At 39.5% G+C, this 26083-nt stretch overlaps 1 protein-coding gene across 1 annotated transcript; it reads right to left on the bottom strand.

Annotated features, from left to right (window-relative positions):
- Positions 1-1795: 1795 nt before the first annotated feature.
- On the bottom strand, positions 1796-23853 carry GPD1L (glycerol-3-phosphate dehydrogenase 1 like). Its single transcript, XM_062496564.1, has 8 exons — positions 23801-23853; positions 19067-19244; positions 18204-18344; positions 14331-14469; positions 13088-13200; positions 5316-5549; positions 4817-4923; positions 1796-1892 (listed from the first exon to the last, which is right to left on the bottom strand). The coding sequence occupies exons 1-8, from the start codon at positions 23851-23853 to the stop codon at positions 1796-1798; spliced, it is 1062 nt and encodes a 353-aa protein (XP_062352548.1).
- Positions 23854-26083: the final 2230 nt, after the last annotated feature.

The following is a 26083-nucleotide window of genomic DNA, read 5'->3' as shown; positions in this document are numbered from 1 at the left end:
TACAAGAGCACAAAAAAAGTGGAAGGGTCTTCCTGTCTGCACAAAGCTGCCCCAAAGCCTCCCTATTTCAGAGTAATCTGTATGTAAGCATGACAACTATTCCCAGGCATCCTCTTTGTTTCAGCAAATTCTGAATGACAACCTAAAGTTTCAGGATGGGTGTGTGCTCATGATTTCTGCTTTCAAACCACCACTGAGAATAGTGAACAACAGTGAACAACAGAACAACTGCTTAGATGTTGGACATGGATATTCAGAGCAGATGGGCAGTCTTGTTCTATAAATTCTAATGCCAACCCTTGTCTCCCAGTTGGAAGAAGGAGTCCACTCTTAATGCACCTAGCATATATTTCACAAAAAACCTCCCATACTTTAGTATACAAGAAAAGCAAAAGAAATTTTACTTATCTTCTCTTGCATGAATCTTAAAAAAAATCTAAAAAGACCAGCCAAACCAACCCCCCTTTAAATTCCATAAAATCACAGATTTTCCAATAAAAAATAAAATTAACCTCCCTGATAAAACAAAGGTTCCTGAAAAAAAACTAGTTGATCTCCCTGGGGAATAAAAGAAATGGATGCCTTTGAGAAGCTTTCTGGGAGATTAGTTGTAAAGGATTTGATTCAGCACCCATACAAGTTTTGTCCAGTGAGAGTAACTCCAGAACTGGGAAGGCTGGATCAGGACTACAGCCCAGTGGACATGCCAGTCACTGGCAGGCACTGAAATGAATGCAGTCATCATACTGGCACACAACCCTTCTGACAACACAAGCGTGTGTTGTACCAGGGAACTCCCCTGACATTCCTTGGAGTGTTGTGGGGTGCCCAACACTTTGCAGATAAACTAAAAACACAGCAGAACAACCCGGAGCAGTGGATACCCAAGGGTATTCTTCACCACCCAACCAACAATACCAGTGAAGAACAACCACAGGTAAAACAAGAAAATGGACTGTAGGCTCTAGGGTTCAGAACTCCCAGGTCAACATCTCTGGATTGCTTTGGGGAATGGGATTCTACAAGAGCCTAACACTGAAGAATAGTAAGGGAGAAAACAGAGAAATACAAAAATGCAAGGATTAAAAAACAGAAGGGGAGACAATAATCCCCCTCTAGAATATTCCCTTTAAAACAGTGTAATTAAAAACTTTAAATTCACTTACAAATTGGTTTCAAAGTAGCCTGACAATTTCAATGACTGTCAAAAATCAAAATATTCTTCACTAGAGTTCATTGAAATATCCCTGCAGCCCCCTGAATAACTGCTACAACTTGTTTTGCATTAACATTGCTTAAATTAATATAGCCATAAGCATGCAAGATGCTAACATTTAATTGTTTAGACAGAATAAAACAAAGTTCTAACGATAGATTCATAATAATTCAAAGTTACAGGCTTGATTCTGATCAAAACCAGTGGGACTCTTCCCACAGCGTCCAGTGGATTTTGGACTAGGCTTTAATAAGAGACAACAAAGCATTGTGTTTTATGGTGTAGGAGCAAACTCAAAGTACACTTGTGTATATATACCAGGCATGTAGTGCAACTTTTGTACTGTGTACCTCAAAACAGCTGCATTTTAGCCAGTAAAAGGACAATCACCAAGCCAACATCACATGCTGTGTCAAAACAGGCCGGGTAACAAACAGCGATACCCACTCAGGGACATTCATGTTGTTCTTGTTGCCTACGAGCAGCTTTGAACAAAGCTTAATGATAGCTACATCCACTTGAACCCACATATGAATTTGAAAGGCAGAAAACTGCATTAGTACAACAGCCTGATGGATTTTACTTGTGCTCTGGATGACTTTGAAGGCAGGATATTATCTCTTTAACAGGTCTCCCCTCATAGCAGATTTGATACACAGCCGTGAAGAGTGGAAACCTGAGGAAAGAGGGTGGGAAAGTTAACACAGTGTAAATTTATTCTGTAACATTTTCTTAAATGAAGGAAGGATAAAGGGGTGAGGAGAGGGAGGAGGAAAAGGGAGAGGTGGAAAAAAAGATTTTTTTCTATTTGTCAGGAGCAAATGTTGGGCTGAAAAGTGGGGTATAACTACAGAACCTGCATGCATCTCTTGAGAGTGACTCTCAGAAGCCTAGCTAGCTATAATGGAGCCTGAGACATTCATTATGTATGGCATAAACAATAAAGTGATCTAAAAAGTAGACTTAAAACATTTTTCCTGGCTGTTCTTACAGCAGTACCCATTTGTGGTTAAAAAGGATGACTGACACATCTGTTATACAGTATTTCTGTATCAAGTAATAACTTGATAATACAGAATATGACAAAAAAATGACCCAAGAAGACACTGAAGGTCAAGTTTTTAGTAAGACTCCAAAATTAAACCTGGATTTTGAAATACAAAATTCCACACCTACTTATTTTTCTTTTTTTTCTTTCTCTTTTTTTATATAGGCCACATCCCCAACAACCTCCAAATTATTCACGCTTCTCTGATAATTTTATCTTCTATAAAGCCAGGATACTTTACAGAAATTTGTATTTGCTTTCTGTCCATCTGAGACAGTAACAGACAGACAAATTCCTTTTTCAATTGAAGCCTGATGAATTTTAGGGGTTGATCTGTTCACCAAGTACATATAACATTTCAGCATGGCCTTTTACATTGATTAATTTTGACCAATAGAAATAAAAAATAAGGGTCATTTGAGATGGTGAAATAGTTAATTTATGAGTGATTCAGAATACATCTGGACTAGGACTTTCTCCTCAGGAATGGTGTGCCTCCAGTCCCGCTAAAGCTTTATCTGTAATGCACATTTCAGTGCTGAGCAGTACTGAGCACCATATATGATGGCCTACACATTCTGCTGTCACCTATTACATTGCAGTAACTCTGCTGTCAGCACATCCCCCTGAATTAGACCAACTTGAGTTTTGTTTCTACTTCATTGGTGGAAAATAAAAATATAATAAAAAAAAATAAAATGGCCACACAGCTGCTCTCTCAAAGCCAATGCTAAACTGCTTAGATTGCAAAACCCTTACTAGGAAATGTACAGAAAAAAAATTACACAATGACTTCTGCATTCCTTACAAACCTCACTTATCACTCACTTTATATGATGCACTGGGATGAAGGGGGCTTAAATTTGCTGTTACCATAAAAGCTCACATGTAGGTACTAATAAAATTTGCTATGCCTATGTGAGAGGTGACCACAAAACAGGTGAACCTTCTGAACAAAAAGCAGGTTTCCCACAGGTTTAGGTTTCTCACAGTACTGGCACTTACTCTTCAGTGAAGAATGCACCACTACTACAAACTAAAGCCTGATATCTAAGTCCTTCTGCTTATCCCAGAGAACATTACTGTGCACAGGTCTGCCACACTTCACATGGAGAAACCTGAAACAAGGCTGACTGCAGGCTTGGGGCCAGCAAACTCCAAAAGCATCTTAGGCCTGAGCACATCAAGAGAGCAAGGACTACAACTGTTAAAAAGAAGTAATTGCACCACGAGTATCAATAAACATCAACCCTGCTACCAAGGCTCTTCTGCTGAACTTTGACATTTGCACACTTTTACATAGCCTTGGGACTAATCTTGCAGGACCAGAATATGAAATTCTACCCTTACAAGATTCTTACCTCATCACTTTGAAACCATGTCTGCTCCATTGTGTTTTATGTCTTAAAGCTACAGTTTTTGAAAAACACTTTGAAAGTTGCTTTCAAAAGTCTTGTTGAATGAGACCTTTTATGAAGAACTGATATATATATGTTGGCATACCAAAAGGAAATTAGCAACACTGCTTTCATGTCTTTCATCAAAAAGACAACCCAAAATCATCTATAATGTACTCAATTTGTTGTAAGATAGAACAGAATACAAAACCACCTTCAAACACAGCATTCTGTTTCATTTGGGGAGTCATAAACACCAAAGAACTAAGCCAACCTTTTAATTAATTTTTCTGCAGTTAGCTTAATTACTGTACACTGAGGAGACAGACTTAAGTGTCTTACATCCAAAGATAATACTAAAACATTCATCATTTAGTGCAGCTGATCCATTGAAACTAGACTTTAAAAATGCTTTTGATAAAAACAAAGTGACAAGGCCTGGTCTTTTTACTGGCAGTTTTTAAATTTCTCATTTTTCTTCTTTTACAAACAGGAACAAATAAATGCATCCCTTAATCTTGTAAGGAGACAACTCTGTGTGTGGCTGTAGGAATAATTTATGTTCTGACTTAAATACAAGTGAACCAAGCCAGGGCAATCTGCTTGATTTCATACCACAAAAAAACACCCCCTGACCTACAGAGGCAGATGGGAGGTTTTAACCTACAGCACGCTGGAAGTCACATTAAGAAGGAGAACTGCAGTATCTAAGCTAGAATCCATGCGGTGGAGGCAGGCACTCTATTCAGATGATCACCATGCTCCTCTCCTTGGAGGTAAGTAATGAATTTCCTACTAGGAAATGAGATGTAGTGACTTTTCACAGTCTGTTTAGGAAGCTCTACTTCTACTTTCATGCAATTTTTTCTTTTCACATATTAAAACACACTTGCTATGCTTTTCTGTAGTAGCAGAAGGCAATAATACACTCTGCAAACACAAGGACATTCACAAATTCAACATCACACTGATAGCTCTATTTAGACCAATATTATTTTCAGGATCTATTCGCTTCTCTCTGTGATTTTAACTTTTAATCTACTGGTATTATAGTGATTTTGGCCATTACTTTTATGAAGATATCAAAACTAAATATGCAGAATTATGGAGATAAAAAAGTAGTATGTGGAAGTTGTTTTATCTGTTCTTACTCACTTGTCGAGCATTCCTTTCTGCTTCAGAATACGATAAACTTCTGCAGAAGTCTGTGGTCCTTGGAGTTTCTGACCATTCAACATTTCATTCTCTAATTCTTCAATGGACTAAGCAACAGAGGGGAAAAAAAGAAAGTAAAGGAAAGCTATGATAAACTTTTCAGAATCCTGACAACATAATCTGGATAAAAAAATAGAAGTTACTGCGAGTTTTTTCTTTTTCAAAAGTGATCTTGAGTGAGCATATAGAATATTCTCCTATGTTCTTGTTTATCAGTATCCTTAAATTTGCATCTCACAATGTCTTACCTCTCAAGCTTTTAAAAAAAAATCACTCCCCCCCTTAAAATTCCTTTACACTCATTCTAGCCAACAGACTCAGAAAACAAGAGGAAAGAGAAGGGTATGCACTCAGTGAGCTACCCTAACTGAGATAATTCTACTATTACTGCAGCAAATGAGGAGAGGAAGTCCTTATAGGAACAGATTTCACCCAGTACCTTTCCAGTTTTAACGAATGCTTCTGCTACACGTCGATTCCGGCCACCGTAACATGTTGTGATGAGATCAGCAATGCCACAGCTCTCCAGGAAAGTGGCAGTAGAAACCTGTCCTTTGCAAAAAAATTTGGCAAAGGCGATCATCTCCATTAGGCCAAGGCGAATAACAGCAGCTTTGGTATTGTCACCGTAGCAAAGGCCATCACAGAAACCAGCTCCTACTGCTACTATATTCTGATAGGAAGAGAAATGGGAAATGTCTCAATTACTGTTTAAAGATGTCCTTAAGATATGCAAACACTTCACTAATGAAAGACTAGGTTGTTAGTTTGGGTTATTTTGGTTTGGGGATTTTGATGTATATGGGATAACCTAAAAAAAAAAAAAAAGAAAAAAAAAAAGAAAATGTATGCAAAGTCTTACCTTTCCAAGGATAGAAGCATAGTTAAATCTCTGACATAAGTTGCCCCTGAGACTGTGGAGCTATTATTATTGACCATCTTTAAAAAAAACCAGGTTGCACTACACCCAAACAAGGTTTTAGTTACATTGAGGTATTCCTGCCCTGAGGTAGGGGTGAAGTTAGACTGACATCCTACAGTCCTTTTATCCAGATTTTCTTTATGATTAAAGCAACAGTACAGCTAAAAAGCATTTAATGACTTCTGTGATGACATGGTAAGGGACCAAATTCAGCCAAGCCAAAAGTATCCAGCCCTTTTAAGCATGCAGAATTTCTATAACCATAATAGTTAATAAAGGATTCCCAAAAGGTTAGCAAAAAAAGTGTGTGCTTTTTCCTTAGACCTGGTGACAGCCTTCTATAAAGAATGCACTGTCAGAATTCAGCTATACGGTCCCCACTTTGGTTACAGGACATAGATATTTGATGAGACACATTTGAGTGAAGTGACTACAAAAACTATTTTCTGGCTTAGGAGACAGAGCAAACACTAGCCATGGTTCCACTATCCCCACTAAAAAAGTCCATCCAACACAACAAACCCTACCAAAACCCTCCAAAAAAAGATGGCATTGTGACATATTGATAAAGCAAACCGGGAAGTAATGAATGTTAACATCTTCCTGCATGCAACAGCAGCAGCAGGGACCTCAACAGAAAGCAGAGGAGAACCAAAATTATGACTCCTCATGTAGCACCCAAAGCAGGGAAAAAATAAAATTTAAAAATCAACTATAACTGTTGATGAAGAACAAGAATCAGAAGATGTTACTGAAAACAACCAGCTGGTTTGGTATGGATTGAAAGAACCACAAATGCCAGCCAGCTGCAGAGCTATGTGGCCAGTCATGGCTACATTCATTCAGCTACTCTGAATCATGGCTATGTGCCCTGAAATTAGGCCAGGGGACCAGTAATTGCTTTTTGAGTAGCTAGCTGAGGTCAAAAGGTGATCCTAAAAATTGCAGATAGACATGCCAACATTAGACCTGAAGCAGCCCAAGACAACTTTAAAATTTGGTTGTTTTTAAATCATCTTGGCTTAGATCTTGGCTGCGGTGATTCAGTCAAGCCACGTTTTTCCTCAGGCACCTCTTTCAGAGCAACCTCTAATATTTTTTCATTTGATGCCAAAGCAAGAGGAAGTCAAACAGATGTTTATAAAGTTTTCAGATGGGATAACCCATTCAAATGGATTTGTATGTGAAGTCTCTAAGTACTTAACACTCAGCTAAAAACACAAACATGAACAACCTTTGAGCTTTTTCCATATACTTCCTGAACACTTCCATACTAAAGCTTCCCATTCCCTCCAGCTTTATCTGCTTGACTTTCCAGTTTGAAGCAGTCTACTTGATCATAATTTACAATATGATTTGGCCTACAGTATTTTGTTGTCTACTTGTACCTTTAGCAGTGTTTGTCTTTGCAGCAACAAAAATACTCTTAAGTAAGTCATACTAAGACTAGTTACTTCTGAGGAAATGGGTTAGGGAACAGAGGGAGTTGTGAGTCCAACTCTGAAACACTGAGCTCATTGTTTCTACAATATTCCCACTGTATGTTCCTACACAGTTTGCAAATAATAAGGAAACAAGACAACAGAACACACCCCCATGCCTAGGAGACTGTTATATTCTGGTATACATATCTCACAGGCCACGACTATTAATTTACAAGGTCTACCATCTGGTTTTGTTTAAATTCTTCAAGAATCTCTGACAACTGCCTTGTGCCTAATTATACCTTGCTCAAAGATGAGGCACTCTTTAAAAACAACAACGACAAAAAAACTCACAAAACTTAAAACTGAGTTATCCTTCAGTCCCAAACAAGACCAAAACAATTTGTTACTTGAAATCTCTGGCTGTAGGCACTAAGCTGAGCTTGCTTCAGGAAGATGCACAAGCAAAACACAGATCAACACACAAGAGCTGGTGGCACTATCACTACTGTGATCCTCTGAAAAGTACACAAGGCAGGAATGGTGATTGACATGGCAAGAACATCTTCCTGCACCTCATATGGTTGATTTTGAATGCTGCCATGGACTAAAACTACACCCAGGTGTCCTGGTTTCAGCTAACTTCCTCCTTAGTAGCTGGTACAGTGTTGTAGTCTGAGTTCAGTATGAGAATGATGTTAATGCACTGATGTTTTGGTTGTTTGGTAAGTAGTGGTTACTTTAAGAAAGGAACTTCTTCGTGTCTCATGCTCTGCCAGTGAGGAAGTGAACAAGAACCTGGGGAGGTGGGAACACAGCCAGGACAGTTGATCTGAACTGGCCAAAGGGCTATTCCATACCATAGAATGCCATGCCCAGTATATAGACCGGAGGCATCAGTTGCTGCTTGGGGACAGGCTGGGCATTGGTCAGTGGGTAGTAAGCAACTGTAGTGCACATCACTTGTTCTTCTTGGGTTTTCACTCCGTCCTTCATTACAATTACTACTACTGCTGCTCTTCATTACTGTATTTTCGTTTATTTCCATTATTAAACTGTTTGTATTTCAACTCATGGGTTTTACTTTTTTTTACTTATTCTCCTTCCCATCCCTGATGGGTAGAGGATTAGTAAGTAAGCAGCTGCATGATATGTAGTTGTCAGCTAGGATTAAACCACAACATGAAGTTACAGGAATTCCTGCAAATGCAGTGGGTATGTATTTGTGCGAGAGGAGAGAGTCCACATTTCTGTGAGATTAGAAACTGACTGTATATGCATGCATACATGGGAGTCTGAGAGCCCAATAAGCAAGTGCCTGCTGACAAACATGTTCCACAGGTTCAAAGATACTGTCACAATGACCCCAAAAGGACTACAATACAATGTTCCTCTTAGCCTGAGACATTCAGAGCTCTCAAAATCACTACATACTTCAGCAAACACACTTGCCCCGTCTTGGCATTAACAGCTTTTTACATGAAAGCACACATCCTGTAATCATGATGCACAATGTGTTTTTATATTGCATGTGGTTTTAAGCTACTAAAATACTTTACCCTATTCTGTTCTGGCATCCTGAAGCTGGCGTTAGTCCTAGTCCTAGTTATTCTAGAACATGAGCAAGGAATGGATTTAGTTATTTTATCTCTGGGATAGTGAAGCTATGCTCCAGAAAACAAATGCTGATGCCAGGCAGTGCTCATAGCATGTGGCAGAACAAATGAGAGAACATGTCCTTTACTTGCACGCGACCTGCTGCAAACATGCAAGAGGTCACAAATGCAAAGTCAACAGATGACCAAGAAAAGAAGGACAAGAAGTCTGCAGACTCTGCTGACAGATTGTCCTCCTACAGAGTCAGTGCTCAGAAGTATCCAATATCCAGTGCACAGCACATTTGTGGAGTGCTCATGAAGACAGCTTCAGCAGTCATTTCTGAGGCAACCATTACTTCTCCATAACTAAATGGATCAATAAGAGAACTAAGCAGAAATGTTATTTCACCTTCCTTGAGGCACAAGGAAGAGCTGTCACAGCTTAGCACAGCCTGCCTTCCCTCTGTTTACGCATGAACTTGGAGAAGCTCACTGCTTCCCCTGATGGCTGACAACAGGTCAAATGAAAAGAATCAAAAAATCAAAGACAGTATCAGCATGACTTTCAGAGGGGTTAAGTATAAACTGTTTGCTTCCTCCTGGCAAACTTGAATTTGATTTCCACTTAATCTCAGGAAAAAGGAAAAAAACTCTCACAATCAACTTCAACAGTAACCTAGACTGACTATCCAACAGTAACTGCCCTAAACACACTTTACAAGTAACAATGCTGAGTTACATAACCTGGTAAACATTAAATCATCACTATACTTCTTCATTTAAGGCTTAGTTGGAGCCAGAAAGTTTAGAGGAGCCTGAAGCAACCTTAATGGCAACCGCAGCTGCTGCTGCTTCTCCTTCCTACAGTAATTCATACCTGTCTTGGTCCTTAGCTCCTGCCACTTGAGGGCTTTTAAATGTCCAGAATCCTGACCATCAGAAGCTGGAGCATGGCTGTTTTGCCATATCCAGAGGTCAGGTTCTCAATCTTCCTCTCAGCCACCCTGGCACTGCTGCAGTGGGTAAGTGAGGCAAATTGGGGTACAGTTTAATTTCAACTTAATCAATTTCTTCTTCTCAACCCTTAGAAAAGGTCATTAGATAAATGTGAAATGCTCATCAGTCCTCAAAAGAAAAAAATATCCTCACAAAGAACACGCCAAGCACTTTTTGTTCCAGCAGCCAGGTTATGGTAGAAAGCTGTTCCTCTTCAGTACCATCAGATTTTGAAAAGTCACTGCAACTGTCTATTCAGCCAGTCTCCAAGCTGACACAAGACTGCATTTTCACAGCACTGATTTCTGCACTTCACTATATCTCTACCAGCCCATTGTCACAAATCAAGATACAGTGAATGAAGTGGATATTCTATACATATCCACATATAAATAGCAATCAAGTGCATGGTCTCTTATGATCACCCAGCTGCACTACCTAATATTACAGTCTGAACTCAAATAGGCTTCCAAAAACAAATTTCAAACCTGTAATTACCATTGTAAGGGAAAACTATGCTCAGAGCATTCTTTGTTACTGTTCTGTATTTTTTCCCAAGCTCTAGGCAACCACCAACACTGAAAATCTTCCCTGCTTAGAAAGGTTTTTCAGAAATAAAAAGTGAGGTAGAGTATAGGCTTTTAACAGCAAGTCAATTATGCCAGTAATACCAGGAAAGTCTCCTTTTCCTAAAATGGTATTTCCAGAAAAGTGCAGAAGCTGGGAAAATATACTGTTTTCCACAAGTGTAGTGCTTCTCATCCTTTAAATACCAACAAAGGAATTGCTTTCAGTATTGCCACATCCAAAAAGACAATCTGGAGTGACATGTTTGCCCATTCACCCCTGTCCTCCTTGCTGTAGTCTGTAGTGCCACTACTGACATTTTGAGCTGGGATTGTCATAGAAAGAGAGTAGAGCCTCTCTTTTTATGCTTGTCTCTCCATGCAACATGGCACTGTCACCTTCTGAAATTGGAATTTCCTCCTTCCAGAAGTAAAACAAGCTGATTTTTACTATTTTTTTATGAAATAACTTTCCAAGTTTAACAAACTGTGAACAAGCTGACTGAAGCTACACATTGGATTTTACTCTAAAAAAATACAAAAAGACAAATTTTTATTGCAAAGACTATCAGATGAATGATAAAACAGTGAAACTCTAGTTGATACCCTTAGCAAACAATTTTCCTAATAGAAAATACGTACAGCTTCTAAGAAAAAACACTATTCATATCTGAATTTTGCATTTTGCTTTGCACTATGGCAATAAAACCTTATCCATACGCTTAATTTTAGCTTCTTTATTTTCTTTCAGACCCAGACATGCTCCCAATGCATTAATAAAATTTTGCAGTCTTTAAGAGTAAAACAGCTCAGGACATTACTCACATGCTGCCAGCACATGATTTAGGATCAACTAGAAAGGGTTTAAAATTAAAAACTGCTTTAAAAATACAATTTTATTAATATTTTCTTTTATATTTTGACAGTGTGGTATGTTTAAAGACATCATCTACACTCAAATGACAGATCTATGCCACTTTATACCAGTTTTGCCTTTAAATTATGCAAGAAATCCACAGTATCTTTAAACCAGTTAATCTATCCCTAATTCACTTTTTGTTTAGACCTTATACCACACATTTTTTTGGAAATCTCAACTCAATTAACAAAATATACTGCAATCAATATGAAATTACTAGAGCACACAGAACATAAACAGCTTTTTAGAAGTACAACTAGACAGTTCAGTCTGCAGGATGCATGATGAATAAATGAAGCAAGAAAGAAAGGTTACAAAAAAACCTGACAAGTTTCATCTTAGTATCTTTCCAGGTCAAGAACAACAATCTACTTAAATTCTACTGCAACACCAAAGAAATATTGGTATCTTGCATGAGTTAGACCTCTGTGGTGGAGTTTTAAGTGTCTGCTGACCACCTGCCCAGTTTGATGGGCGTGCTCATCTCTAATGCCCTTTCATGAGATTTGTCTGAATGAAAATTTCCTGGGACAGAACTCCTCTATCAGACAATAATTTAGGCTAGTCATAAAACATCGTGCTAAGGAGATTTCAAAGAAAAATAAAACTGCAAAACTTTTTCAAGGGTCTATACACAGGGATTTCTGTTCTGGTAACTCCCACATCACCAGAGCATGTTAAAGCAATGCTGTGGAGCTGCTTCACAAGCTCCATAATCTCAAGAAATTGCTATCTATACGGTAACTCCAAAGCATGTTGCCTCAACACCTAATCCCATCAGTGCACAGACCCATGAACTCCTCTTTCTCAGGCCTTCCAGTATGACAGCTGTCAAGACTAAATTAAGGAAATTAATATGACAAAAAATATGCTATTATAGATGAGCTATGCTATGATAGGTTTCACTAAGCAGGAATCAGAATTCCTTATCTTAAGACATCATTGCTTGGTGTGGTAGCTTTGCAAACTAATTAAATTTACACAAAATTTCAACAGCAAAACCAAAGGCAGACAAAATTATTACCCAAAACACAAAAAAATAAATAAGACAAATTAATTATTAAACCACTACACCCACCCATCAGAAATCATTCAGGATAGGTATAATGTGAACTATGGTACTGTTTGCTAGGGTGCCAAACAACTAATGCTTCCTCTTCACAAATGGCCTGTAAATTGACCTGAAAAATTTGTCATTAAACAGTGTTTAAGTTCCTGTCAGCATCAATTTTACTATGAAAAAAAAATTGGATGAGTAACTGTCCAAAGTAACTTTTTTTCCTATTCAGGTCATTTCTGTATGTGGTTACCAACACAAATTTTATGTAGTATATGTCCGTCCACAAAATATAAAACATGAATGCTCACATTGCTTCAGTCAATTAAGAGGGGGATAGTTTTGTTAACAGATACAAAGCATTAATACCAAATTCTTTCTCCTTTTCATTTGGTGAACACACTGCTGCAAAAAGAAACAGGGACCTAAAACAGATTTAGAAATATTTCAGCCATTTAGATGAAATCAATACTTGCTTCATGACTGTGTGTGAGGTTAGTGGAAGACATAGAAAGAGAACTTGGCAGATGGTGAGACACAGATCTAAAAGCCAGCTCTCAGAAAATGCTGCTCCCTCATTTCCCATCTGCTTTTTCTGGAAATGTTATGTGGCAGTTTTACATACTATATAAAATACAATGAACTTATTTTTTCAAATGGAAATACTCCCTTTTTTTGTACAAGGATCACTATTTCGACTGTGTATCACCTGCAGCCTGTTAATCTTACCTTCAGCGCACCACACAGCTCAACTGCATCTGCATCGTCTACTACAGTTATTCGGAAGTTTGGAGTCTGCAGGAGTTCTTTGAAGAGAAGGCCATTTTCCAAGATTTTGCAGCCTATTGAGAGAGACAAAGGAAAGATTAAAAAAAATTGCATAGTTTATTTGTATGTTAATTAGCCTTTCCTGCCTAAAAGCAGAGATAACGTTGGTCTATCTTAATCCTAAACAAAATCGTACTCTAAGGGATCATTCACATGCTGAGATTGCACTTAAAAGCTCTACACTGAGTTATTCAGGACTTTTCCACAATTTACTGTCTGCTCAGCAACAGGTTCTAAATAACAATCCCATTAATTCTCTATACACTGTCCATTTTTTGATCACAGTCTTTAAAAAGAACAGCTAATAATAAAACAGAGATGAATTAAGAATATGGTAGGAGCAATCCTTCCAATTATTTCAAAGTCTGCATTCCAGAAAAATACTTACTGATTAAACAAGCATGCTGCCTCTGACAATTGTTTCTAAGCACTAAGATGTTGTTCAACCATCCAAAATTAAGTTCAATGCAAAGTCAGCAGTGCACAAAACCATAAAAATTAACACTGAAAAAAAACCAAATATGAACTCTGTGCTATCAAGTATGAGTACCTGCATGCATATGCACACACACATATGCCTTTCTAGAAACTGTAAATTCCAAGACTAGGCACATCCTCATGCTGCAAAGGTGTGCAGACACCAACACAGAACTAAAACAAATTCTAGTTTTTGTGAACGAAGTATTTTGAGAAATTAAAACAAGATACCTTAAAAAAAAAAACCCCAAAAAGGTCAAACCAAAACAAACATGTGTGAAGGTACCATCTTTGACCATAGCACCTGAGCTGGAGTACAGAATTTATAACTGTTTATCCATGTAAAGCCATTCAGACCTAAGAAAAATCTTAAACACCATAATAAAAATGAAGGAGTTTGTTATATGAAGGGTGATTTAAAAACATGCTTGTATTTCACATGCTAAGGTTATAACTCTAGTAAGAATAGGTAAAACGGTGGTCTTCTCTCTTCCTCTATTCCCAGTATTGTCCTAGTACTTTGGGAAGTGCAAACATTCTAGGAAATTCAACCAACAGCTCCTGCTAACAGTCAGATAATGCTGAAAACAGTGAAATTTGAGCTATTTGGTGTGCACCTGTGAGGACAGGTGCATGTTTTAAATATTCTTACAACTTGGAACAGTACCTATTGTGGTTTCACAGAATTTGTCTGCTGCCACCTCACTGGCAATGTTAGCTCCCATCAGCACACTGATGTCTATTCCCATCTTCTCTCGAATAATGTCAGAGATCAGTTTGAGTCCCTCCGGGCCTTCATCTATTCCCTGCAGCCAACATTAAATGGAATTACTTAAAAGTCATTCATTAGGCAAGCACAATAGAGATGCAAGCAGAACACAATTAGTCTTGTCCACAGGTGAGAAGTGAAACAAGGCCTATTCAGACAGAGACTAAAGTTGACAGGGGTACTACCACAGACACTTCTGCTATTTTGACCTCCCTAAGATGTCTTAGAATTGTAGGAGGAAGCACCTTAAGATTTAGGACTAAACTTCAGATGATGAAACCAGTTTTTATTCCATCCTCAAAGACCTGATTCTAAGAAGTGCTGAACATTCTGCTTGGTTTGCTCAGAAATCAGGCACTTATTATCAGTGTATCCTTAATCAGTGAAGCATAACCAATTCATCAGTTATGAACCAGACCTGAACTTAGATTTGAAATTGCACTGAAAATCTCAAAATGCCATCTGAATAATTTGTTTTGTGAAGAGATACCTGATATCCAAAGTATCAGACGCAGGTTCCCCAGTGTATAACACCAACAATTTACGAGTAGAAATACAAATGAAAGAGCCATTCATAGATATGTAGAAAGCTGAACAACTGAGAATAATTTTACTTCTAAGGGTATTTTAAATCTGTATTTATAATGCACTCTTTACAAAGTGTGAAAAAAGGGCAGAATAGGCCTTAGAAAAGATCACCCCACATTTTAATGATGCAGAGAAGAATCTGGTACTCTGAATTGCCTGAACTAGAACTCCAAATGAGACCACTTTCTCTCCATAAAACTTTGGGAGGCTTTTCTCCCAGCCTGCTAAATGCAGAATCCTTTTCAGCTTAAATTACAGGGTACGGCAGACTAGCTATTGAAATAATTTTTCCTTCCCACAGTATATCACCTTTTATACAATACTCTTTTTTAATGCTGAGGATTTGATATTTTCGGGAATTGGTGATTTTAAATTATGATTTATAGGCAAAAAGTGTGATCCTGTGTTGCTTCCATATATACAAATACATACACACTTTGTAGGCTGCCAGTAGTGACATTTCAGGCAGGCAGTAATTTGCCCTTCCACAGGTTAAAGGTGCTGCTCCTTAAATAACATGGTGCAATCAAGAGACATACAGAAACGTCTGTATAAAATGCCTGTATAAAACCTGCCAATTAAATTAGTGCTTGCATTTCTACATTATTTTTCAATTGGTACTGCTTAATGCACAGCTCTGCTTTCTCATCTTTAATGAGCCATACAGAGACGACCTGAAAGCAAGCATACAATACATGTTGCATTTTTCCCTCAGAGTGCCAAAAATGTCCCCACAAAATAACTGCAAGGCCCCTCTTCCTAAGCAGTCAATAATAAATGGAATAATAAACAGAAAAGCATGCACACATTGGAAACAACTGCAAAAACGTGAGTGCCTTCACAACAATTATTCATGCAAGTGAAAGGAGACCAGAAAGGCTTAGGTGCCAGATTCTGCTCCATAGTGAAACAAATGCAACTCCTGACAAAGTCAAGGAGAGCTGTATCTGTTTCTTGTAGAGTTAAGTCCAGTACTGAATGACAGAATAAAATCCAAACACCCCTTTCCCCCTGCAAAAACAAGGCTCCAGCATGGGCACTTTCACTGGGCAGCAATAGTCTGAAGGAAATGCAAGTGACTTTATGGCTTGCATCCTAATATGCCTGGGGCCTGTAATAGGGAAATGAAAATAAGGTTGATATTGAGGTTGGCTGAAGAGTATTTTGAATGACTTTCAGCTACCCTGCTTCCTGTGCTCACGGCTGTACTGCACTCTAAGTTTTATATGGCTCTTCTCCCCACAGCCACACAGCCACTTGTTAGGTTTTCACAGACACAGAGCTAATGTAAAGCAACACAGATGCAAATGTTTCAATGGAAATGCATATTAACCAGCAGACAAACATATTTATTTCCCAAAGACTGAGTTTTATTGTCAGACATCAGGATCTGCTTGAAGACTAGACTGTCGGAAAGAAAAAAAAAACAAGAAAAAATGACTAAATTATGACAGACTGCTAACTTGATAACCAATTTAGAAAGCACAGAAACGAGATGTCCCACAAATAATATTTTTCAGAACAGAACTGCATTTTAACTATCAAGCCACTTGAACATTTTAACAGGATTAGCATTGAGCATGAGACCCAAAAACAATGACACTGATGAAAACAGCATGCCTAAACAATACGCAAAAGTAGAGGAAATAATAAATTGTGTTAAATCTCTACCCTTTCTTCTCAAATGATACTTTTAATGATGCACAGTTATGCCTTTTCATAAAAACTGACATATACTTTGCATTCTCCTGCAAAATATTAAAGGGCCTCACAGCATTTCTTCGGAAAGGCTGCCTACGGATGCAGAGTTGCAATGAGACAGTGGGAAGATGCCCAGTAAACAACTCTGCATGGCAAGTCTCACAATTTCACTTCCAACACTACACTAAGCATGGACATTCTGTTTTGTTTTGTTTTTGGTCAGGGTTTCTGTCTGTTTAGAATTTGGCTTTTTTTTTTTCTTTTTTTTTTAACAACAGTATTTCTTCCCCTTCCCTCTTTTTTCTTTTTGGTAAAATATAGCTATTAATCAACACTCCATTAGAGCACTGGTAATTAGTACCCACAACAGTAATTCCAAGGGAATATAGGCCTAAGACCCTAACTTCACATATGCTGACATAAATCCTCATTTAGTCCATCAATTTCATTAGTTACTCCTATCACTAGGAGAATATAAATCACATTTAGCAAATTAAAGGAGAATAAAGTTCATCTTGAGCACTTTTCACAGTGTCTTGTTTTACCCTTCTATGATATCAGGAGTTTTCCTACAATTTGGAGCAAGAACACTTCGGAAGCATTACTTTTTCATACATCTCAGCAATACACCAGTCAGCACTGACAAAACAATAGATTTGATGGGCTTTGTTAGCCAAACTAAAGAGACAAGCTTGCAGTACACAGTGAGAGGGGTTTTTTGTTCTTTATTGAGCACAGATCCATAAATGTATCATTTTCCAGAAATGACAGGAAACAAGGGAATGTGTGCTGAGAAAATGGCCTACAAAGCAACAAGAAGCCAGAATCCTCCAAACCTTGTGGGAACAGACCATTATTTCCAGCTAAATATACAGAGGGAAAAAGCACACCTACCCAAAAATAATCCCAAGAATAAGCTAATCCATATTTTTAAATTTTTCTGCCAGCAAAACTACAAACACTCCAGTGAAATGCCTCCTGCACCTCTGCCCCCTCCTATTTCCTGTGCTCAAACTGTCTTTGGGCAACGCTGAACACACTTTGCTGTTGCACATAACATCTGACATGAACAAGAACACTATCCTCTCAGTCACATGAAATTCTCTCAGCAGTTCTTGAAATAATCAACTCAGCATGTGAGATGTGCATTAACAATCAAACCATTATGCTTGTTCTCTGTTCTTCATCTAATGATGCTTTTGGAAACAACAAATAAAAGACTGGAAAGCTTAGCAGTGCAAAACATGTTGACTCCCTCTTTCTTTCTGAAAGTCTTGTGAAGAGCCTCATTTTCCTCTTCCTGCAAGTGCTGAGTAACAATCCACTAATGACAGAGACAAATTCTAATCTTACACCTAGAAAGATCTAATGGCCCAATCAAGTGAATAGTGCATGGAGACTGCACATCAAAATATCAAATTGCCTTGTCTTAGAAGATTCCACAACACAAGCTCAGTTATTAATGCATGGTATTTATCGTACCTTTATGAGAGTTATGCCAAGTGCTTTCCTGTGTACTTGTCCTGTGATTTCATCGCAGACTTTATGGATGAACTGATGAGGAATGACAAAAACCAGCAAGTCTGCATCCTGCACCGCTTCACGAAGGTTTGGGATAGCAACCTGCATAGTTTTGGGAGAGAAAGGCAGCATAACTTTTCAAAATTAACACTACACACAAGTGTTATAAAAGCAGAATCACAGAATGAGTGAGTTTGGAAAAGACCTCTGAGATCATTGAGTCCAAACTTGGAACGAACACCACCCAGTCCACTGGATCATGGCACCGAGTGCCACATCCAGTCTTTTCTCAAACACCACTTCCCTGAGCATCCCACTCTAATCTTTCATCACTCTTTCTGTGAAAAAACTCCTCCTAATGTCCAAACTGAATCTCCCCAGTTTGATCTTAAACTTGAACCCCAGCAGTTTGGCCTTATGCTGAATGCTACAAACTACTGTATTTCATCACTGAAAAGGAACAGTAGCATAAACTTCCCAGACCAACAGCTCCAATCCAAGGTTGAGGACAATGTTGTTTTTTTTTTAAATGGGTATAGTCAAAGCTGTTAATCATGCTTTTGTTTTCAAATTTGCTTTCTAATACAGAAATTAGAATAACATAAAGAAAATAGCGACACCAAAGAAGAAAGAGTGCACTGGATTTATTTAACTGCATAATTACATAATTATACTTGTTCAAATTTCTGATGTCATCAGTAAAATAGCATAGTCTGAAGTATTATAAACCCTAGAGGTGCTAACAAAACAAATTTCTAACTCCATTTACAGCACAAGCAATATTCCCTCTGCTCCATTACTATAATTTAGCTTCTGAGCCTTACCACATTATCTGGCAGCTTGCATCCAGGGAGATACTTTACATTTTCATGGTCATTATTTATGATATCTGTCAGTTTTCTCCCATTAATATTCTCCTCAAAGACCCACATTTTCACTGTAGAAGCAAACTTCTGCAATTTTTTTACATTATTACCTATTATTTTGGCAACTGCAGAACCCCTGCACAAAAGAAAACAAAAACAGTCTTTAAAAAATATGATTTTGCTGTAGAAAAAAAAGATATTGTCGTTAAAACAATCACAATTTCACAGATTATTTGATCAGTTACCATACAGCATTTTGATCTAGTAAAATAAGTGGAAAAACACACTAGTCACACCTGCTACTTTCTCTCAACTACAGTTACAGTAGGTTGGACTGAAGCATTTACTGAAACATCCTTCCTTATTTTGTTTTCTTATAGGCTGAGAGTTTAGGTTACTGCATTTCCCCAAATCAAATTCATTGTATCTTCAAAGCTGAAGTAAAAGTGACATACTAAATTTTATTAAATGTGTCTTTTTCACCTTTAAGAGATGAGTAGCTTCTTTGCTAAGATGACTGACTTGTAAGCTGTACAATACTGATAGGCACTGAAAGCCAAGAATCATTTATACATTGCAGAAATTATAAGCTTCATGGCTGTGCAGCTAATCTCACAGAATTTAACTATTGTAACAGCATCCTCTGAAACTGCAGGCAGTTACCCTCATATTGTCCCCAAGAACAGCACAGAATGAGACCTATATGACAGTGATCAATTTTACTTCTCAAATCTCTAAGCAATAAAGAAATTAATCACAATTACAAGAGGAGGAACAAACATGATCTTCCCTTCATCATTCCATTAAACCTGTTAACCTAAGTTCCTTTCCTGGGACAGGAGGTAGTTTCATAATTACTGATAACCTACTAAGGAGACACAAAAATTTTTAAGATGTGAAAAAAATACAGAATCATTGATCTGAGTCTTTCGTGTGTGTGGGTGTGGGTAAACTGCACACTTTATCAGGAGGTAAGAACACTTTCCCAGTCTAGTTACACAATCCCCTAAATTTATATTGGATGTTGCTTGTAATAAACTCACAGCTGGCAATTGAACAAAATGGGCTCGTTCTGCTTCAAGAGCTTTTGATATGGCACAATTCATTGTTCTGTATTAAAGATGTGTGCTAGCACATGACTAAGGCCACTTTCTAAGTAGCAGCAGAAAAAAATGTAGTACCCTAAGTAGATATTTTATAGTTAAACCATAAAACTGTGTGTCTTAAAAGATTGGAATTTACTTCTCTAATAGCACTTCACACACTAAAAATGACCCTGGGTTCAGGGGTCTCTTACTATCTCATCTTACTACCATCTCTTACTAAGCTTGTCCAGCAGTTTCTGTTGTGCTGGTATACAGCTCACCAGCTCAGGCTCCAAATGCCAGATCCACACAAAGGGCAGACCTCACATTCAACACAGCACAAGTATGTGTTCCTCAGACAGTGCTATGAGTTCCTTGAACAAAAGCACATTTACTCCTACACATTTATACACAAATCAGGATCCTGGTAAACCCACTGCCTTCTGTTTTGAACTTCACTACACATTCTCTGTGCTTGCTGGTGACAGAGCAAGACAGAAATAACTGATTCAGCAACTCTGAGTGGGATTTTCAGTCTGCCAGCAGAAAATCTGGCAGTGTGTACTACTTAAGTGAGACATTAATTCCATACTATTTAACATTTAAATGCCTAAGCTGTCTTTTAGGGTTTTTTTCACCCTTTGAATGCAGTCGTAAGAAAAGTGAAGATTTGCCTAGTCTTAGTTTCTGAATTCAAGAAGATTCTCCTGACTGGCTTCTCTGGTTCATAATTTCCCACGATGCAACCACTCTTTTCAGGCCACTTCACAGTCGGTCTGCTTTCTCCCCATCAGTTTTTAACTAAAGCACAAACCCAAAAAGCTCCTTAATTTACCCTGATAACAGCAGCAGTGGAAGTCACAACACGCAAGTGCAAATGATATCATTATCTAGCTGTACCATTGTCCCTGTAAAACCACCTCAGCTTGGCCACAGTTCCTCACAGTTTTCTACAAGTTCCTAGCTTTATAAACCCCTCGGTCCAGTAACTTCCTATCTCTTCCCAAATTTTACAGTTTCTGTTCAAGTTTGGCAATCAGGTTAATTAACAACTGGTTCAAAGAAAACAGTGAGGGATAAATCCTGGCTGTGCACATCTCATTCATCTGCCCTCAAAGTGTTACCAGAACAGGCTTGCAGTGCTGTACATTACTCTGGGCACTGTCCTGGATCCCAGGGCTCCAAGGCATATTCCCAAGGTGTACCTTTCCACACTCCAGACATCTTACTTTATGCTCTGTCTTAAAAGATCCTAACACAACCATTTATTCACCAGCTGAGCAACCCTAAAAGGGCAAGGCTAGCAGACAGCACAGTTCCTGCTCTTCCATGCTGAGCCATCTGTCCAGTCCCATGATCTTCCATCAGGTGTCAAGTGACCCCTGCCAAGTCAACTTCATTGTTAAGGTGACCTTCATCAAGCAAACCAACCAAACGAGTCTGACTGGAAGCAGTTAATCAACCAAGGTGACAGGCTTAACCCTTCTAAAGCTATTGTCCTGCCAAGTTCCTTTAGGATTTTTTTTCATCCCAGATAGAAGTAAAAGGGCTATGAGGACGCAAAGATTTGTCTGATGGAATCATCTCACACAGAAATCCCAAACCCACCGTCTCCAACCTGCTCATGATGCCAAACCCCACTCAGATCAACTAGTTAGAATGCCTACAGTTTAGGCACCACCAAACTCACACTTCTGTAACTCAGGCTTCAAAAGTATATAATCCCCAAGTATCAATGATCAGACGTTTATATATGCTTCAATTTATTTCTAGCTACCCGCTTTAATGCATTAAATACTAATACTTTAACAAAATATTTTAGGACCGCAGACCCCAGCTCAAAAGACACAAGGCATACAAATTTAATCCAATTTAGTCCAATGGTTACACATAATACTGAATCACCATGCTCTTTGCAGCCAGGGTTTGGTGCCTGTTATCCTGCAGCCTTTGAGGAAGAAACCAACTACGTCTCCAAGAATTACTATTTTCAATTTTTGATTACTTTGGTTTCTGCTTTCCTGACATGAAAAACTCTGCCACTACATATGAAAGAAGCCTTAAGTTATTTAAATACATTTATCCCCAAAATAAAGAGAGAATGCTACTACCAGGCATCAGCTTTTTTCTTTTTCTCAGCACAGGAGATACGGGCATTTTGCCACCAACTCATCCTATTAGGCTTAACCCTTCTAAAGCTATTGTCCTGCCAAGTTTATTTATTAAACTCATCCAGTGAGGTGCAAACAAAATACATTTACATATGGTTACTGCTAGAAGGAAATATCTACAAATCCTTTTGCTTCTGTAACTGTTTAACAGTGAATCAAATACAAATGGAGTCAAACTTCCTGTAAAACTTTATCTAGACTTCAACTATGGAACAACAGCCACAACATTCCTAAAAGATGAGGTCTAACTGCATAATTTCCTAGTGATATAGAGTGCAATGCACACATTCTACAAGCTAGTGCAAGGAAAGCAACATCAGACATTCCCTCAAGAAGGGGATCACAAAGAAAAATAAAATTTGGCAGCTGCTGGTATTCTTAACAGCAGCAAAATCCAACTGCATGGAGTGGGCAACAAGTCTAAGATCATCCTGACAAAAGACTGGCAAGTTTAATAAAGCACAATGCCTTGCTCTACATGGAATTCCTCTGAGTTTAATGTCTTAAAACCCAATGCAACGTGAATAATGTGTGCTTAGCATTTGTAATTGGAAGTGACAAACTGTGAAGACCTACTTCTATAACACATTGTACTTAATTTATTCAATGGAAAGAGGGATCTGGTGTAAGAAAAAGAAATAACTAAAGAAGACAAAGGGTTATTAACACGATACTCCTCTTGAAGAATGATGTCAAGTAAGTCTATTGCTTTCAGAGGATGAAGAAGCAAGTTTATTTAAGTCTAATTATAACTAGAGATAAAGACATCAATAAAACCTTGTCTCAAGCTCTAAGTGTGCCTCAGCATAATCAATTTGGGAAAAAAATAAGGTATTTCAAATAATCTAGCGTCTCGCAATTCTTTTTTGAACTGTGTTTGAAAATAGGCACATAGGAACAAAGAAAACCCCGAAAACACTTTAGTAGACAAGTGAGGTTGTTAGTGAAGCTCTACAGACAGGGCGCAGTTGGAAAAAAAATGTTCAAAATGTACAGCATCTTTAATGTCCACATCATCTGATATCGGACAAAGCACACAACAAATACCAGGTTAAAAATATCCTAGAACAACTTCTTCGCAGGACACGCGGGTGTTCACAAGCACTAAAACTGCGTGCTCAATTCTACCGCTTGTTCCTCGGAGCACATCCCGGCAGCACCTCCGTTCCGAGGGAGCCGGGGGCAGGACGAGACCTCCGACATGTCAGGACGAGACCCCCGGCACGGAACAAGCACGACCCAGAGCCCGCCACGGCCCGGCGACACCGCGTTCCACCGCCGGCACCGGGTGGCCTCACGGCCGCCACCCCTGAGGGGAGCGCGGCCGCTGCGCCGAGCGGGAACCGACAGCAAGGCCCGGGCGGGCACAGCCTCCGGGAAGGCCGGGCCGCGGCGGCCGCCGAGGCGCCTGCCCTGCCAGGGGCCGCCGCACTCACCAGTTGCCCGAGCCCACGACGCAGACCTTGAGGGGGGCGGCGGAGAGCGCCATGGCAGCGCCGCCCGCGCCCCGCCACAGCGGCCGCGGCGAAGAGCTCCGTGAGGCGACCGCCCCCCGCTCCCGCCTCCGCCGTCAGGGCATCGCCCGCTCTCCCTCCGCCCCTGCGGCGTGACGGGAACTGTAGTCCCGCACCTCGCCCGCCGGCTCTGCGGAGGGAGCGACGGCTCCCGGGGAGGGCGAGGATAAATGGGGGCCTCGAACAAAGCAGGAGATCTCGCGGGTGCTCTGGTATACCACAGAACCACAGAAGCATTTAGGTTCGAAAAGGCTGCCGAGAGCATCGAATCCACCCTATGGCCGAGCACCAAAACTCGAGCATGGCAGTGAGTGGCACATCCAGTCTTTCCTTAAACACCTCCAGGGACGGCGACTCCGCCGCCTCTCCAGACAGTCCATTCCAAAATCTAATCACCCTTTCTGTGAATAAATTACTCCAAATGTCCAACCTGAACCTCATCTGGCACAGCTTAAGACTGTGTTCTCTTGTCCTGTTGCTTGTTACTTGGGAGAAGAGGTTGGTCCCCACCTGGCTACGCCCTCCTTTCAGGTAGTTTGAGACATCAGTAAGGTCTCCCCTGGGTCTCCTTTTCTCCAGGCTAAACACCCCAGCTCCCTCAGCCACTCTGGTAGGACTCATGCTCCAGACCCTTCACCAGCTCCACTGCCCTTCTCTGGACTCACTCCTCAATGTCCTTCCTGAACTGAGAGCACAGAACTGCACAGAGCACTCGAGGTGTGGTCTCACCAGGAGTGCAGGGAATTTATAAGAAATTTTACTGACACCACTATCTGCTGAACTAATGTCATACATTGCAGTCATACCTGTAACAACAAAACTTCTCCTCTCTCCTAGTGCTCTATAGCTTTGGAGTAAGTCTGTGAAGCCTTCCAGGTGTGGAGGAACCGATGTACCGGGTAATAAAGCAGGTTAGGCCTGGAGAGATCTTAAAAACAGAAATGTGAGTGTTTTCAAATACTCCTTTGCACTCAGCCTTCTGCCAAAATCATATTGTTCTCCATCCCAAGTGGGATTTTCTCCAGGGGAAAAAAATAGTGGATGAGTTGTTGGTCTGATAGATGGGTGTGAGTAATCTGTGATAACCTTTTCCATCAAATGTGTATTCTTACTGACACTTTTAGCTGTATTTAATAATAAATTATGAAGTAAAGTAATGATCTCATCATGGTCTGCAACTTTCTCAGCAGGGGAAGTTGAGGGTTGAGCATTCATCTCATTTCTCTGATGACCAGTGATAGAACCCAAGGAAACAGTGGGAAGCTGAGGTGGTGGGGTTAGGTTGGATATTAGGAAGAGATTCTTCACCCAGAGACTTGTTGGGCATTGGAACAGGCTTCCCAGGGAAGTGGTCACAGCACCAAGCCTACCAGAGTTCAAGAAGCATTTGGACAAAGCACATGGTGTGATTCTTGGGTCTGTTCTGTGCAGGGCCAGGAGTTGGACCTAGTGGGTCCCTTCCAACTCAGCATATTCTATGATTCTATGACAATGCCCTTGTCCCTGTGCCCCTCTCTCTTTATTAAAATCCACCATGTATCAAGACATCAGCACCTTTTTAAGCTTTTCATTACAGCGCATTTCTTCGCTTGTACCTCTTCCAAATGGCTCGTACCTCTTCCAATGGCGAACACCAATGGCTAGGTGTTAGCTGTCAATGAAATGTTCTTTCAGTTAGAGGCTGTATAAGAAGAAAAGCTGGATCAGCTACATTTTGGGTCATCATAGCTGAAGCAGTGTGAACTGCTACTAGCATTTTCCTTTCAGTTTAAAAGAAGGGTTTTCATTTACTTCATTTACTCCAATTCCAGTTTGCTATCAAATTAAACTGTAACAGAAGGGAAAAAAACCCCAAAACAACAACCAAAACCAACATGCCTAAATCCATTCTGCTTGCACAAATATTTTATTTCTACTGCTAGCACTTCTGAAGATGGAGAAAGCCCTTATCTCATTGTTTGAGCCCAGTGAGAGAGTGTTTTGCTAATGCTTGCTTTAGGCATTCAGAGACCAGGGTTGATAATATCTGGCCTAGGTTTTGAGGGATTGGGGAGGGGGTAGTCCTATAAAATTGAGTAGCAAGTGACTGGAATGTAAACACTTAATGAGATAGGGAACTGAATATTATGCAAAATGTACATCCTGAAGATGAGCACTTCAGGATCTTTTTGACAGTCTGGAGAGAAAGGTTAAAGTCTTTATTAG

Source organism: Cinclus cinclus, chromosome 1 (genome assembly GCF_963662255.1).
Source record: "Cinclus cinclus chromosome 1, bCinCin1.1, whole genome shotgun sequence".
NCBI classification, from domain to species: domain Eukaryota; kingdom Metazoa; phylum Chordata; class Aves; order Passeriformes; family Cinclidae; genus Cinclus; species Cinclus cinclus.
This window is presented reverse-complemented; position numbering and strand designations above follow the sequence as displayed.